Here is a 13651-nt window from a genome sequence, read left to right as displayed (position 1 = left end):
TACAAAAAAAAAAAAAAAAAAAAAAAAAAAAAAGCGGAAAGCCGAGGAAAGAAACACGCTGCCGAAACCCTAGTGAGGGAAGGAAATCAAGACACTGATTTTTACACATGTAGCTTTTATGGAAGTGGCTGCTGTCCACACAGATTTCTCTTCCCACGTAAAACTTTAATATATTCTTGTTAAAATATTATTATTATTATTATTATTATTATTATTATTATTATTATATTGTATATCGTCATAATATCATGTTCATCTATCGCATTTTCGTCTCGCTATTATTATTATCTCATCATCTCTCATTATTATATATTTATTAATACCATTCTGCTATTGCTACACATCACGGTTGTCCTTGTATTATTGCTCCTGATCCCTTTGGAATGAATTTTTTACGCGACCCCCTCCCTCCTCGCAATTTTCCTTTCGTTTAAATCTACACAAAAGAAGCCGTTACAAAAACTTTGTAGATTTATTTGATCATTCAATATAATCGAATATATACTATCCAAGTAACATTCTCAAAATCTGATAAATAAAAATACAAAAACTATTAAGAGGTCATTTTCGAATGTGGACGTTCCACGTGCACATAAAGAACGGGCTACAAGACACAAGATTATTTTTACTTAATAATAAAGATTTCTACAAAAAATGACGCAAATATATCTTCATCCTTGGTAAAAAGATGTTCGCAATATTTTTTGTGTGTAGGTGTGTGTGTGTGTGTGCGTGTGTATATATATGTGTGTGTGTGTATGTATACATGTATATCAAGTGTAACTGGATTGTTTTCGTCACGACCAACCGAAACAAGATACAGATTCTCTATTCGAGATATCACAGGTAAAATGGCCGACGAATTCGTGATCTTCGAGAAAATACATGTAATACTTCGACGTTCGTGTTTCACAAATTAATAAATGCTTGATACGCGCAAGGTGGATGATGATACCAACGCAATTAAACACTCGTCAAGCGGATGAAAGACGGATTTTTATTATTATTATTTTTTTTTTCCGTTCACGGCGCCTTGGAGAGAGTCTGCACTTTCTCGTACACCCAGTCGTACGTCTGACTGGCGTACGATTGCGTGGTGTCGAAAGCCCATGCGGCGTAACTTCGGATGCTATCCGGGCTCAGTTTACCCCTGAAGAAAGAGAGAAAAAGAAACCACACAATCAGACATTCTCTTCTATGAAGTTTCTGTGCAATTTGTGAGGACACTCACACGAAGACATTCTTCTGTAGCCATTGTACCGTTGTAATGGAATGTTCAATAACTTTTTCTCCGAGCACAGTGAAGGAAACTTTCAGAAATTCTAGTCCCGCAATACTCCGAGATTTAGTCTCTTCCAAGATGCCTGGAGCGTAATGTTCGATCTGTGTAAAAACAAAAAAGAAAAAAAGGAGATTGTTACGGATTGTTCGCGTCCTGTAAGAAGTCTGAAGTGTGTTTGAAAGTCGGTGTTTATATGCACTCACCGTATCCAGAACCACGGGAATATTCTTTTCAACGTACGATGCGGCATTGTTGTACAATTTAATAGAAATATTTCTCGTTACAAGATAAACGTCATTGGCTAATTTAACATATGGTGTACACAAGTCTACAACAGCTTTGTAATATTCTGGTGAGCTATCCTTAATTGCTTTGTGTCCCGCGGACCAATACAACTTTACAGTAGTCCATATTTTTTCAACATATTTCAATATTCCGCTATTCTTCAAAAACTGTCCAACTTGAGACGCTACAATACGTATAAAAAATATAAAGATTCACAACAAACAAAATTGCTACATAAATTTTCATTGTCAATTACAGAGAGAAATGGAATGTGAAAAAGAGAAAGATGAGAAAGAGAGAGAGAGAGAGATGACGACGATGTTGACAACAATGATGTTTATAACAACAATAAAATATCTGTCGATAAAAGACTAATGGAGAGAGACGAGCTCGTTCTATTGTGAAAGCGACAAAACCTGGAGAACCAAGATTTGTCATTCTTTCTGACAAACAATTTCATATTTAATACGAAAAAAAAGTCTCAGAGCAAGATGATTGTAAGCATGATTGTAGGATTAGTAGCAAATGAAATTATTAAAATGACTTGGAAATTGTTTGCAAAATCTTCTTACCTTCAAAAGAACCGTGTCTCTGTGTATCATATGCTACAATAGTTCCGATAAATATCAAAAGAAGAAGACTAATGGATTTCCATGGAAAACTATGGCTCCTGGAGGAGGTCATTTTTTTCTGCAGCACCTGGAAAGAAAAAATAACGACAGAACTTAGTTTGTAACATAAATTTTTATTTCCAAATTTTGTTTCAAACTTCGTCACGGACGATCGTCGCCGTGACGTCACACAGAAACGGTCAAAAAGTTCTTTCATCCGAGAGAAAATTTTTTCATACTTTTCCTCTTGTTTCTTTTTGAAAATAAACAAAAAAAAAAAACACGAAACTCTTTTACGTTGTTGATCCAAGTCGAGTCTTCGTTTTCGAGACGAGAAAGTCCCCGTTCGATCGCGCGGAAAATAACGATTAATCACGATTAATTAAATTTATTCCGTCGTCAATTTGCGAGCGTTGTGTCTGTGCGCGCGCGAATTCTCTCTGTCAGTGCTTGTCAACACATCGCTCACAACAACACACAAATTTCAATGTTTATCACCGAATATAAACTAGAAATACAATTTACACACGTCATCACACGTTTCCGCGAATCTCGGAACAGTTCAGTTTCGCTCGATCTCTCGTGTTTCGGCGCGACACGCAGAACACGATCGGTTGTTCACGCGCTCGCGGATCGATTTTGACGTGCAAAGAGACGAGAGCGCGCAAAACGTCGCGCGAAACGTCAATCTTACCTTGGGTGAAAAAAAAATCGGAGACTTTTTGATCCTAGCGGATGATCTCGCGGATTTAAGCGACGCGACACGCTGTGTGCGAGGAGAAAAAAAAAGAAAAATATCAGCGCGAACGGTGCCAATGTCGTCACTGGCTCTCCGCGCGTCAGACCCGCGCGACGACGGGGGCAACGATCAATAACCGCGTACGACGTATGTAAGTACGCTCCCGAAAACAGCCACCTAACCTGAGCGCGCGCGTCGAAATCGTTTCGAATCGAGCCCGCCCGCCGAACGGGAGCGAAACCGTCCGAAACCGACTTCACGGCGCGGTTCCGGAACAATCCGCGACGCCGATAACCGTTAGGAATTTACGGCAATATATTTTTTTTTTTTTTTTTTTTTTTTTTTTTTTTTGTCGCAGCTCTCCGCCTCGCGAAACGAGCGAGAAGAGAGAGAACGCCGCACGTATTCGGAGGTATAAAATTAAGGATACCTTCTTCTGTGCGCGTGACATGCCGTTGATGTACCGTTAGGTCCGATACAAGAGAAAGCAGAACGGGGAGGGGGGGGGGTCCACACGCGACACGACACAATATGGAATTGTGTATTATATATATATTTATTTCAATTTATAAAAAATTCAATGCGTCAATCACACACAATAGATTCGACGTTAACTCTCGTTAACGCGACGTAACACAATCGGTGTTATGAAACACGAAACCTCTCGAAGAGAAAGAAACTGGGCTCGATTTACTTTTGCGTATCGAATGTTGATATCGAACGTGTTGGAAACGCCGCTGCGCAGTTAGATATGTCCCCGCAAACCGACGGATACTGCGACGCGTTCAACAGCGACGAATGACTCGCGTGCCAGACATTGATGGCATTGTTACACGAAGCGCGATTTAGTTGGCCGTGACGCGCCCCTTATCAAACCGTATCAGTATGAGAAACGTCATCATAATTGCTCGTCCGAGGGAATTCAAATCCATTCACGCAAACACTGTTTTCAATAATCGTTGAACTTCCAACTTCTTTATCCTCGTTCTTTTTGAGATAAATTTTAATTAATTTATTTTGTCAAATATAAAAGATTTGTTTAAATATTACACATTGAACGAATTTACGTTTATAAATAAATGGGCTATCTCCTTGTAACGAATAACCACAGCAATTAATTGAAAGTTAATGGAAAAAAATTTATTCGGTTGTAGCAAAAGTGGCAATCGATGAAAATGTAGACATTTTCACGCGCGTAGCGCGAAAAAAATTACCTTTTCCATTTAACTGTCTAGAAAGTTGTTCGCCAACGAGAATAAACGTTCTCCCGCTCTCATTAGCAAGTTCAGTTTTAATCGACCGACACGCAATATTATGTTTTATTGATGTAGCGCACAAAGCGGTACGTAGGCTTCTGTTTATTGCTCACTTGTGCATGCGATTGTTTTATATATAAATAAAGAAAAAAAAACATACATATGTATAAAGAACGTTGATAAGCCTCATTTATTTTCAGATATTCTTTCATCGGATATTTTTTTGTGTATTTTTTTTTAAACAGATAAGCGTATTGCAGAAAAGCTTCTTCAAATTCTTAGATTACGTAATCGTAATTAAAAAGTGAAACATGATTCGCTATTACAATTGTGCAAAATGTATTTAAACATTTTTTTTCGTTCTAGAACTAAGGTGCAATATAAAAAAAAAAAACTTACCTGGCATGTTTTTTTGCACGCGAGCGCAAGGTTTTCATCTTTAGCTTTTTTCCACTTCTCGCTGTTGTTTTGAATAAAAGTGAGAGTTTCCTTGAAGTGTTTGGTTTTGAACTTCGATTGCAAAGTTGATGTATTCACATCTGCAAAGATGTGAATTTTTAGAAGTACTTAATCAATCTCAAAGTGGCGCGGAAAAAAAAATAAACACGAATACTCACCGATATACGACAGAAGGAGATTGGATTGGTACAAGTTCTTGATATAAATAGTGCTCCAGGTATTAAAGCAAAGGGGCTCCGTGACAAGACAGTCGGCGAGAGCCTTGATCAACTCGTACCTGTAATTCGGATCCAACTTCTGTGTAACTTTGCTCATTAACATTTCGAACAGTTTCGTGTAACTTATGTCCTTGTTTTTAAATAGTATCGACTGCAAAACAAAATACCATTTTATTGTAATTTTTTTTTTTTTCATTATCGCCAAGAGATAAACAATCACAATGTGATTATGCAACGCACAACGCGTTCGAAATTCGCATCGCTTACCCTCAATTTATCGATGCTCGCGGTAATAATTTTTCCCAGACTCGCGGGTTGGAGGTTTTGAAATCTCTGGGAGTATGTGTCCCTGATAATGTCCAAGTACAGATCGACACTTAGATCGTGAACGTTGTCGTGGCCGAAGACGAGATCGTTCAGAATCTGAACGACGTAATTCGCGTAAGCTTTTGTCTCGAGCATAGGCGACATCACTTCGTGCCAGATCCTCAAACCAACCGCCAATTTCTTTTGACCGGCCTGCGACCAGGCCCACAACAGGGACAGACCTATGTTCTTTCTGTTCTCGTACGAGTTTCTTATGCTAATCAGTTTGGGAATATTGGCGGCGGTCACGTCAGGATTTAAATGCGCCAGCAGCTGCAAAAATATCTTGTGACCGATGACAGGGACTCCTTTGACCATGTCGGTGGCCATTGCGGTAAGAGTATTCTCATAAAATATCTGTATCGTTTGTTGGCCCGTCATTTCCACCGCCCGTTCCAATATGGAAGAGATTGCTTTGGGTACTAAACTCAACGGATAATCCTTGGGTTTTCCTGAGAATATTGCGTCTTCCTTATTGATGGGTATCTTGATATTCAGGAAGGCGTTCAGTTCCTTCAGCCAGAGCAGAGGAGCTTCGGGAAATCTGACCTGAGCGGTAGCGAGAAGTTCATCGAGCTCTTGCGGATTGATCTGTGTGCAACGCGAAAAATGAAAAAAACTCTTTTATTTTCGAAGCGCAATACGCAATAAGTGGAACGAAGCAGAGTCTATTCTAAAAGCAGATTTTTACCGCATTCAAGGCATCTTTTATACTTTTTGGAGGTTTCTCCTTCGGTTCTTGTTTTTTCTTTTCGGCCTGTTGTTGTTTTTGTTGCTGTTGTCTCTTCTTCTCCTCGTTCTCTTTTGTCTTGTGTTCTTTCGCCTGTGCTTTAGCAGGCTTCTTGTTCTCCTTATTTCCATCCAGATTGTCATAGAGCGTCTTCACTTGACTCAGAGGTACTAAAAATAATATACGATATTGTGTCACCATCACCATATTGCAACTTTGTTTTTTTTTTTTTTTTTTACATATTTTCAATTTAGACCTCTCCGCGTTGCTCTCATTATTCATTTAACGATATCTCGCGATGGAATCGAGAACAACGTAACAATCGTCGAATATACACACGGAAATGAAATAAATGAGTTTATATACGAGACATAAAGACGGAGACTCACGGAAATCCTCGACTTTCGGCGCGTTCTCGATGAATTTTCTTTTCTCGGCCTTTGTGGGCTTCGATTTTTCGTTTCCTCGATCTTTCTTCCTGCTGACCAGTTCCCAACTACCGGACGACATTTCGAGGAGGACAGGAACGCGAGGCGTACGAACGAGCGGATATTGCAAGCAGCAACTCAACAGGAACACAACAACAACGCGCCGCCGACTCCGGAAAGGCACTGGAATTGACTGGACACTGGAGTTGACCGGAGCAATGGTGCGAATATACAACAGAGCGTTGTTATGTGTTGTAGATATAAGGCGCGCGTCAGGTCGGATTTGTTGGCAAAGTGTCAGTCACACATTGGTACGTGGTAGCGCATGCGTGCTCGGTTAATTGCCACGCGCTAATATCCACGACGCGCAAGATTAAGTACCTATTCATATTTCGCCGGCATTTGAAAGATAAAACATATGTTTTTTTAATCGACTGCCAATTTTTACTCTAATCACGTGTTTACGTGTCTTCTGATCAGACCCTGGTCCTCAGGGGATTGAGCAGTTTTATTAACAAAGACTCGATTTAGGTCAATGGTGGCCTACAATGGTGGCCAGAGGAAAGAGTTTGAGGAATAAAAATATTTTATCAAAACACACGAAAAGAGGAAGGGTATTTTTCGATTTTGTGCGTGCATGTGTGCGTGTGTGTGTGCGCGCGTATGTTTTTGTATACGTAGTAGAAAATTTCGATTCAACTTTTTATGCGATATAGAGATCGATACAATCGAGAAACAACACATCGAACAACGCCATGTTTGTTGCGACGAGCGTCTCGCAGGAGTCCAAGTCAAGGCCAGTTTCGATTGGTCGTCGCAGCGCGCATACACGAGAGAACGCGCTGCTTGCCTTCTATATTTGTAACTACAGCACGACGTCTCTCGTACGCGACCGCCCCCGATGAGTTTGAAGTGTTTGAACTTCATTTTTCGAGTCGCGCGCCGTAGCCCGTGTCGTGAGAGCGATTTTTTTTGGTATCCCGTGAAAAAGGTTTAAACCGCGCGAGTTTTGTTGCCGTGCGATGCTCTCGTGCTAAAACTCGTCGTCTGGTTCGAACGATCTACTATCGAAACCGGTGGTACGATCACGTAGAAGCTCGACCTGGCAGCCGCTCGACTGCCAACTCGCGCTACTTATGCCTAGATGACCCACTGTACCGCGACTTTCTCCAACCCAATTTTCAACACTGGCAACGCGTAGCTGTCAGCCTGCGGAATTATCGAGGTCGTCGTCGTCGTCGTCGTCGTCGTTGCCGTTATATCATCGTCGTCGTGACAAAAGAAACCCTCGCGCTGTCGAAAGGTACGTGATCGGGGATTTGTTAGGTTAACTCGCGGCACGACGCCGCGATGTTTGATCGCACTTAATCGGGTGGAGGCACTAATTAAGAGACGTAGTTCGGGGAGGGGGGAGGGAGAGAGAGAGAGAGAGAGAGAGACGGAGAGAGAAACCCAGCACACACGCGTCGTTACCGCTAACGGTAGATTTTACTGGTGATCGAGTGTTTGTGTATACCGGTTGTTCAAGTATCCTCGGGATAAATATTGGTTGTCCAAATTACACGCTCACATTGTTATTTATCAGGTATTGATGTTGCCGAGTGTTTTTTTATATCAGAGTGAAAAAAAAAAAAAAATTTGTAGATAATAATTTGTTCTTTGTGTGTCGTGAAACAAGTATTTTCGTATTCTGTTGGCGTCTGTTGTTTTTTTTTTTTATTTTGTTATTAAGAAAATGGGGAACACTAAACAAATAATTTAAGTTGATGTGTTGTTGATGTGATTTTGCAGTTGTGAATTATTTGATACACGATGGGTAGCAGCAGTCAACTCTATAGTCTATCCTGGGGAGAGTTCAGTTCCTCTCTGACTTCTGCGGTACAGGTGTTAAGAGGACACGGCGACTTAGTGGACGTCACCCTGGCTGCTGGTGGCCGTAGTTTTCCTGCACACAAAATTGTTCTCTGTGCCGCCAGTCCGTTTCTATTGGATTTGCTAAAGGTAGTATATTATGATTTTTACGATTATTGTGCGAGATCATGTAATTTGAGAATGTAATGAAATTTTATTGCAACATGAACATGTTTCCAGAGCACACCATGTCAGCATCCTGTAGTTATGCTGGCGGGAATTGGAGCCGATGACTTGGAATCATTGTTAGAGTTTGTGTATCGGGGAGAAGTCAGCGTCGAGCCGTCTCAGTTGCCTTCTCTGCTTCAGGCCGCTCATTGTCTGTGCATTCATGGATTGACACCACCAACCATAGTAACAGAAGTAAATAGCATAGTGCTTAAACAATAAAAAAAAAAATTTTTTTAAAGTTTCTTCATGTAATGGATACACAATTGTATTATTGTTTAGAGCGGAGAGGAAGTTCCTGCGTCCGCGATACCGGCTGCAAATGACAGTTTGCCGAAGACAACGCTCAATTCTTACTATCCGTTGAAACGGAGAAAAAGGAGGAGGAAATCGTCAACATCTTCCGGAAAATGGCCGAATAATACTAACACCGACAGTGAAAACAGACCTTTGGACGACGACAACAACAGAACGCTTTCTTACGAAAACAAAGACGAGGATGTTGCAGATCAAACTGATGATACAGGTAACGTAAATAATAATTTGTGAACATTCTTGTGATAAATTAATTTAAATCGTAAATAGGAGAGAGAAAATCCGACAACGAGACGGATTTTTCATGTTTTCGACGGATTGTGATCGGTTAAGTTTTTTTGATTTTTAAATAATTAACAACAAATTGTGTACGCATTTTTGGTTCGTAACGCATAATTTTTGTGTCGAACACGAATTTTCTGTATCATTTTTAGGAAATTGTTTTGTTTGTGTATGCGTTATTGCAATTTTTTAATTTCATTTTGACAATTTGTGAAAGATTTATAATTGAACGTTTAAAATTAACGATAATTCTGTTTGTGTTTTGTGTCCGGTATATTATTTTTCAGTATATATAACAGTCACCATAAAATTGTATCAAGTACATGTACATGTATCTACGGGAGACACCGTACGTCTATGTCCTTTTTTTCGTTTCAATTAAAACGGACACAAGCACAACCATCGATCGGGTTGAACTGCAATTCTGATTGGTCGTTCTCCAATTCGTCCGACTGAGAGAAAGAGAGAGAGAAAGAGAGAGAGAGAGAGAGAGAGGGAGAGAGAAAGGAGAGAGAGAGAGAGAAAGAGAGGGAGAGATGGGGGAGGGAGAAGAGAGGACGAGAGAGAATGAGGGAACGTGAGCGAGGGAAATAAATTCACAAAGCAAGCAAACAAGCCAAAGTAACGTCAGTTCAGCCCTGTATGGTAACATTGTGTTTGTGTCTGTTAACAGCGAGTAACTGCTTGGCGGGAAACTACGCGAACAATCATCGGGGTCACTCGCCGCGATCTCAAGAATCGTCCGTTGCGGACAATCATCATGCGTCTCATCAGGATCACGTTTCGGACAGCGAACCGCAGCTTCACACGTTGATGCCAGTGCAGCCGTTTTCGTCGCTGCACATACCTCAATTTCCCAGCCTCGGCTTCGCGTCCGGTCTGACGCTGTCCAGTTTGGCGGCCGCCGCCGGCAATCAGTCAAAAGCGCGCGGCGCGTCTGACTGTCCGGGTGTTTGTCCGCTTTGCGGCGCGACGCTGCGTCAGGCGAGAAATCTACGCAGGCATCTCTTGTCGTCGTGCAAACATCGAAGTAGTTCAATGACTGCGACAACAACAGCAATGTCCGACACGAATGTGGAAGTGAAAAGTGAACCGCTCGAGTCCGGCGATCAATCAATGACTTACGGACTTGACAGTGGCAGTAACAGTTGCGAACAAATAGTCTGCAAACCGAGCCTGCTCTCGCCGACGACGCACGAGTCTGAGGTCTCACCGCCGAGCGGCATCCCGTCACCTACGGTCGCTAGATAAATGTACAGAGAGAAAGAAAGAAAGAAAGAGAGAAAGAGAGAGAAAGAAAGAAAGAAAGAGAGAGAGAAAGAGAGAGAGAGAGGGAGGGAGAGAGAGAGAGAAGAGAAAGACAGAGAGGGACTTAACGGATTCAACATGGAACATTGTCGTCAAAATCATTTTGTCGATTGTTCGTTTTTTTATAGCTGATTTTCTCACGGATTCCGTTCGATTGTCGCCCTTGAGACGGCGATAATCGAAACTGTGACTTTGTGATTTATATACATTATTGAGTATGAGCATTCAGGAGAGAAGAAAAGCTGAAGGTCATTACGTTATTTTGTATAGTTTCAGTTGTAATATTTATACGAATCGTTAATTACTCATATATACGTATTATTTAAGTCCAGACACAAAAAATCTTCCGCCTAGAGTTTAAGGGAATACTGTAGGATTAATCGATACAAATTCTTAAATATAGAGTGAAGAAGAAAGTGTTTTTTGTCAGATATTTTCGTTATTCTTTTATTGTCAGCTGCCGCGATAATCGTGCAACAGTGCAATCCCTTGTTACTACATCAACTCTACCCTGTGTACTACACACGTCGAGTACTACGTCTACCGCTCGTACGAATTTTACCGCTCCTCTGATTTGCTCGTCGCGCGGGATAAAAAAAAAATGGTCTAATTAAATCGCGTTTCCAAAACAACATACCACTTGTTTTTACGAGAGGTACAATAATGATGAAAACAAGAAAAACCTGAAAAGTCTCTTCCAAAAACCACCAAAGGTGAAATAATAATCAGGCGCACATTCCTATTTTGTACCAACAAGCTCCGCTGGTGTACGTGAAATTGGTGACAATAGTGCATATACAAAGCATACTAACGTGAAGAGATAAGATGATGATGTATTTATTCTGATTTTCTTTTCTTGCAAATAAAGTATGTGATAATATACAACACTGTGTTGTTGTGTCTCCATGACAAATCTAATTTTGCATCAACGTTGTTTTCGCAATTACATCCGCAAAATCATTTTCACACACACGTATTTTATTTGTCGTATTTATCAGAAACGAGAAATATTTGCGTCTTAGAGTTTATTCGAAGATCTGAGGCAAGGAGAAAAATTATGTAATCGCGTCGATCACGTCGTTCAAGAATTCTCTTCAGCCTTCATGGAATTCGTTCCAGGGGACGGACTGTCGAAGTCGCGCAGCCTGTCCGATCAGCCGGCGTCGTGCCCACTGTGCGGCGCAATCCTGCGCCAATCGAGAAATCTCAGAAGACACTTGGAGCTTCTGCATTTCGGTTTGGGCAACAGCAGTAAGTCCAGCATTCACGCGCGGCATCGGCGAGCAACCGGTACGGACAGAGCCGGCGATTTCGGCCTGTCGTCGCTGGCGTGCGTTCGTCCCACCGCCGCCAGAATGGACTCACATCTCGCCGCGAGGTCCTCCGAGGCCTCGGACTTTTCCATGATGACGCCTTTGTCGATCACTTCGTCCGTCAGTTCCGCGTCGAGCGTCAGTCTTCCAGGTGAACTAAGCGAACTAAGTTTTGTTATAGTCTATCATCACGTTGACGCAAATAGAAAAAAAAAAATTTTTTTATTTTATTTTTGTCACTTAAATGTACGTTCAATTTCCGAAGCTTCAAAAGTCGCGAGAAACATTTGTATCGCGGAAAAGTGCTTTCCAGATATTTCTTTCTGAATTATATGTGTGAGAATGACTGAATTTGTTGCTAATAAACTCTCATCGCAAGTCATCGGCGCAACGCGATAGAAATAACATACACACAATGGCGTTGAAATTTTAATATCGTGCTTTACACGCATATTACGACGATGTATTGTCAAAGGATTAGCGGGGGTGCAGCAAATACGTTACCGCTTTAAAGCGATTACTGGGCGTCCGCGCGCGCGCGCGCGCACATACTCGCGCAAATTACAACAAGTTTTGCCTTTACGCGAGTATAAATTCATGCATCGCGCTATTGTAAATACTGATAATTATCATTGTTTTACGAAAGCGCGCGATTGTGCGACTGAAACATATTCGCATGGGAGATTTTACCATTTGTGTTATCATAGATTACTTCTCGCGATACGTACGGAGCTTGAAAATGTTTGTTTCGAAACCGAAACTATCGGCAATCTCACACACGCTAGAGTAAAATTACACGCAATAACTCACATTGTCGTGATTTCACGTAATAAAATATATGTATAATATCATAAGAGGACATTTTTATAATATTATTTATAAAATACACAAACTGTGTTTTTGTTCTTTTTTGTTTTTTAATCGATTAATGCAACAACACTGGCAAATATTTTTTTATAATAAAAACATTTCTAAAATGTTTTTCTTTTGTGTTATCAATTTTGTAATTACAAAGTGCACTTTTTATAAACAAAATTGTGAACACTTTCATTGTCTTTGCAATCGCATGTCTTTTTACGCATCCATAGGCAACCTGATGGGTCCGGGCTCGAGCCTGTTGAGTTCTGGCGATCAAAACGGTCACACGTTGCCGGGATCCGTCTCGACCACGTGCAGCACGTCCATGGTGCCGCCGCCGGCTAACGGGATCTACTCCTCGGACGGCGGCGCCAGTATGCTGAGCTGTCTTCTGCCGTCGCTGCCCACCCTGCCGTCCTTCTCCGCGTCCCACGACGTGTTCCGACACGGCGAGATGCTGCGCGCCGGAATTGCCTATCACGATTCCTCGCGGCAACACGCCAGACACATGCAACGCACCGACGTTACTTAATTATCGCGACGCGCGAGAGAGACCGTTCCCCGATATCAAACGACGAACTGTGAAGACAATGGCACATTAGCGGAAAACACCGGTTAGACTTTGCGAAGTGTAGAATATAAAATTTGAGTTGGCTTGTAAAACACATGGCTATCTTAACGCGATATGGCAGTTACATGTACATTAAAAAGCGAACATATAAAAAACGCATTAAAAACGATGTAACGATGAATGTAGATCAACGATGTGTTGTTTTATTAGAAATTTTTTACTCGGTGCTATGTGTACAATAGACTTAAATATAGTCTAGATATACATATATATATACACACACATATATATACAGGGTGTCCCAGAATTGCCGTACAATCTCTCGTAGGCAGGTAGAAGGAGTAAAACTGAGTCGAAAAGTCCTGAACCATTTTTTTCTATTATTTATAATAAAGGAGTAATTATTGAGTAAATCAGGCCAATCAGCGCAGNCAGCGCAGACCTTTAGCCAGACGCACGTCAGTGGGCCGCGCGCCTCGTGTGTGTGAGCGCTCACTGACGTGCGTATGGCTAAAGGTCTGCGCTGATTGGCCTGATTTACTCAATAATTA

The 13651-nt window shown here is 41.3% G+C and overlaps 2 protein-coding genes across 5 annotated transcripts; one reads left to right on the top strand and one right to left on the bottom strand.

The window, feature by feature from the left end:
* Positions 1-453: 453 nt before the first annotated feature.
* LOC109857276 (transmembrane protein 214-A) lies at positions 454-6731 on the bottom strand. 2 transcript variants are annotated; one of them, XM_020433434.1, is made up of 9 exons: positions 6336-6731; positions 5908-6116; positions 5118-5807; positions 4791-5001; positions 4573-4712; positions 2140-2266; positions 1486-1751; positions 1232-1383; positions 454-1150 (listed from the first exon to the last, which is right to left on the bottom strand). In XM_020433434.1, exons 1-9 carry the CDS (start codon positions 6454-6456, stop codon positions 1024-1026), a joined length of 2043 nt encoding a protein of 680 aa, XP_020289023.1. In that variant the 5' UTR covers positions 6457-6731; the 3' UTR covers positions 454-1023. The 2 variants fall into 2 exon arrangements, with proteins under 2 accessions (XP_020289023.1, XP_020289025.1); XM_020433436.1 differs by having other exon boundaries at positions 5931-6116; positions 6336-6428.
* Positions 6732-6763: 32 nt separating this feature from the next.
* LOC109857277 (transcription factor GAGA-like) lies at positions 6764-13431 on the top strand. Of its 3 annotated transcripts, none has more exons than XM_020433437.1 (6): positions 6764-7677; positions 8166-8375; positions 8466-8648; positions 8736-8979; positions 11478-11822; positions 12760-13431. In XM_020433437.1, the coding sequence occupies exons 2-6, from the start codon at positions 8187-8189 to the stop codon at positions 13059-13061; spliced, it is 1263 nt and encodes a 420-aa protein (XP_020289026.1). In that variant the 5' UTR covers positions 6764-7677; positions 8166-8186; the 3' UTR covers positions 13062-13431. The 3 variants fall into 3 exon arrangements, with proteins under 3 accessions (XP_020289026.1, XP_020289028.1, XP_020289027.1); XM_020433438.1 differs by lacking the exon at positions 6764-7677 and adding an exon at positions 7827-7959; XM_020433439.1 differs by lacking the exons at positions 11478-11822; positions 12760-13431 and adding an exon at positions 9724-11471 and having other exon boundaries at positions 6767-7677.
* The last annotated feature ends 220 nt before the right edge of the window (positions 13432-13651 follow it).

This window comes from Pseudomyrmex gracilis, unplaced genomic scaffold (genome assembly GCF_002006095.1).
Source record: "Pseudomyrmex gracilis isolate BER0280 unplaced genomic scaffold, ASM200609v1 scaffold_154, whole genome shotgun sequence".
NCBI lineage: Eukaryota > Metazoa > Arthropoda > Insecta > Hymenoptera > Formicidae > Pseudomyrmex > Pseudomyrmex gracilis.
The sequence above is the reverse complement of the archived record's forward strand: the minus strand, read 5'-3'. Positions and strand labels throughout refer to the sequence as shown.

What these genes read in the sequence shown, in the direction of transcription:
- LOC109857276 (XM_020433434.1), bottom strand. Translation starts at nt 6,456, where the DNA reads ATGTCGTCCGGTAGTTGGGAACTGGTCAGCAGGAAGAAAGATCGAGGA. An exon ending in GCCGAAAGTCGAGGATTTCC is followed by an intron (nt 6,117 to 6,335) that starts GTGAGTCTCCGT and finishes TATTATTTTTAG; the next exon opens with TACCTCTGAGTCAAGTGAAG. An exon ending in CTACAGAAGAATGTCTTCGT is followed by an intron (nt 1,151 to 1,231) that starts GTGAGTGTCCTC and finishes CTCTTTCTTCAG; the next exon opens with GGGTAAACTGAGCCCGGATA.
- LOC109857277 (XM_020433437.1), top strand. Translation starts at nt 8,187, where the DNA reads ATGGGTAGCAGCAGTCAACTCTATAGTCTATCCTGGGGAGAGTTCAGT. An exon ending in TTCTATTGGATTTGCTAAAG is followed by an intron (nt 8,376 to 8,465) that starts GTAGTATATTAT and finishes ACATGTTTCCAG; the next exon opens with AGCACACCATGTCAGCATCC. An exon ending in GTCGAGCGTCAGTCTTCCAG is followed by an intron (nt 11,823 to 12,759) that starts GTGAACTAAGCG and finishes ACGCATCCATAG; the next exon opens with GCAACCTGATGGGTCCGGGC.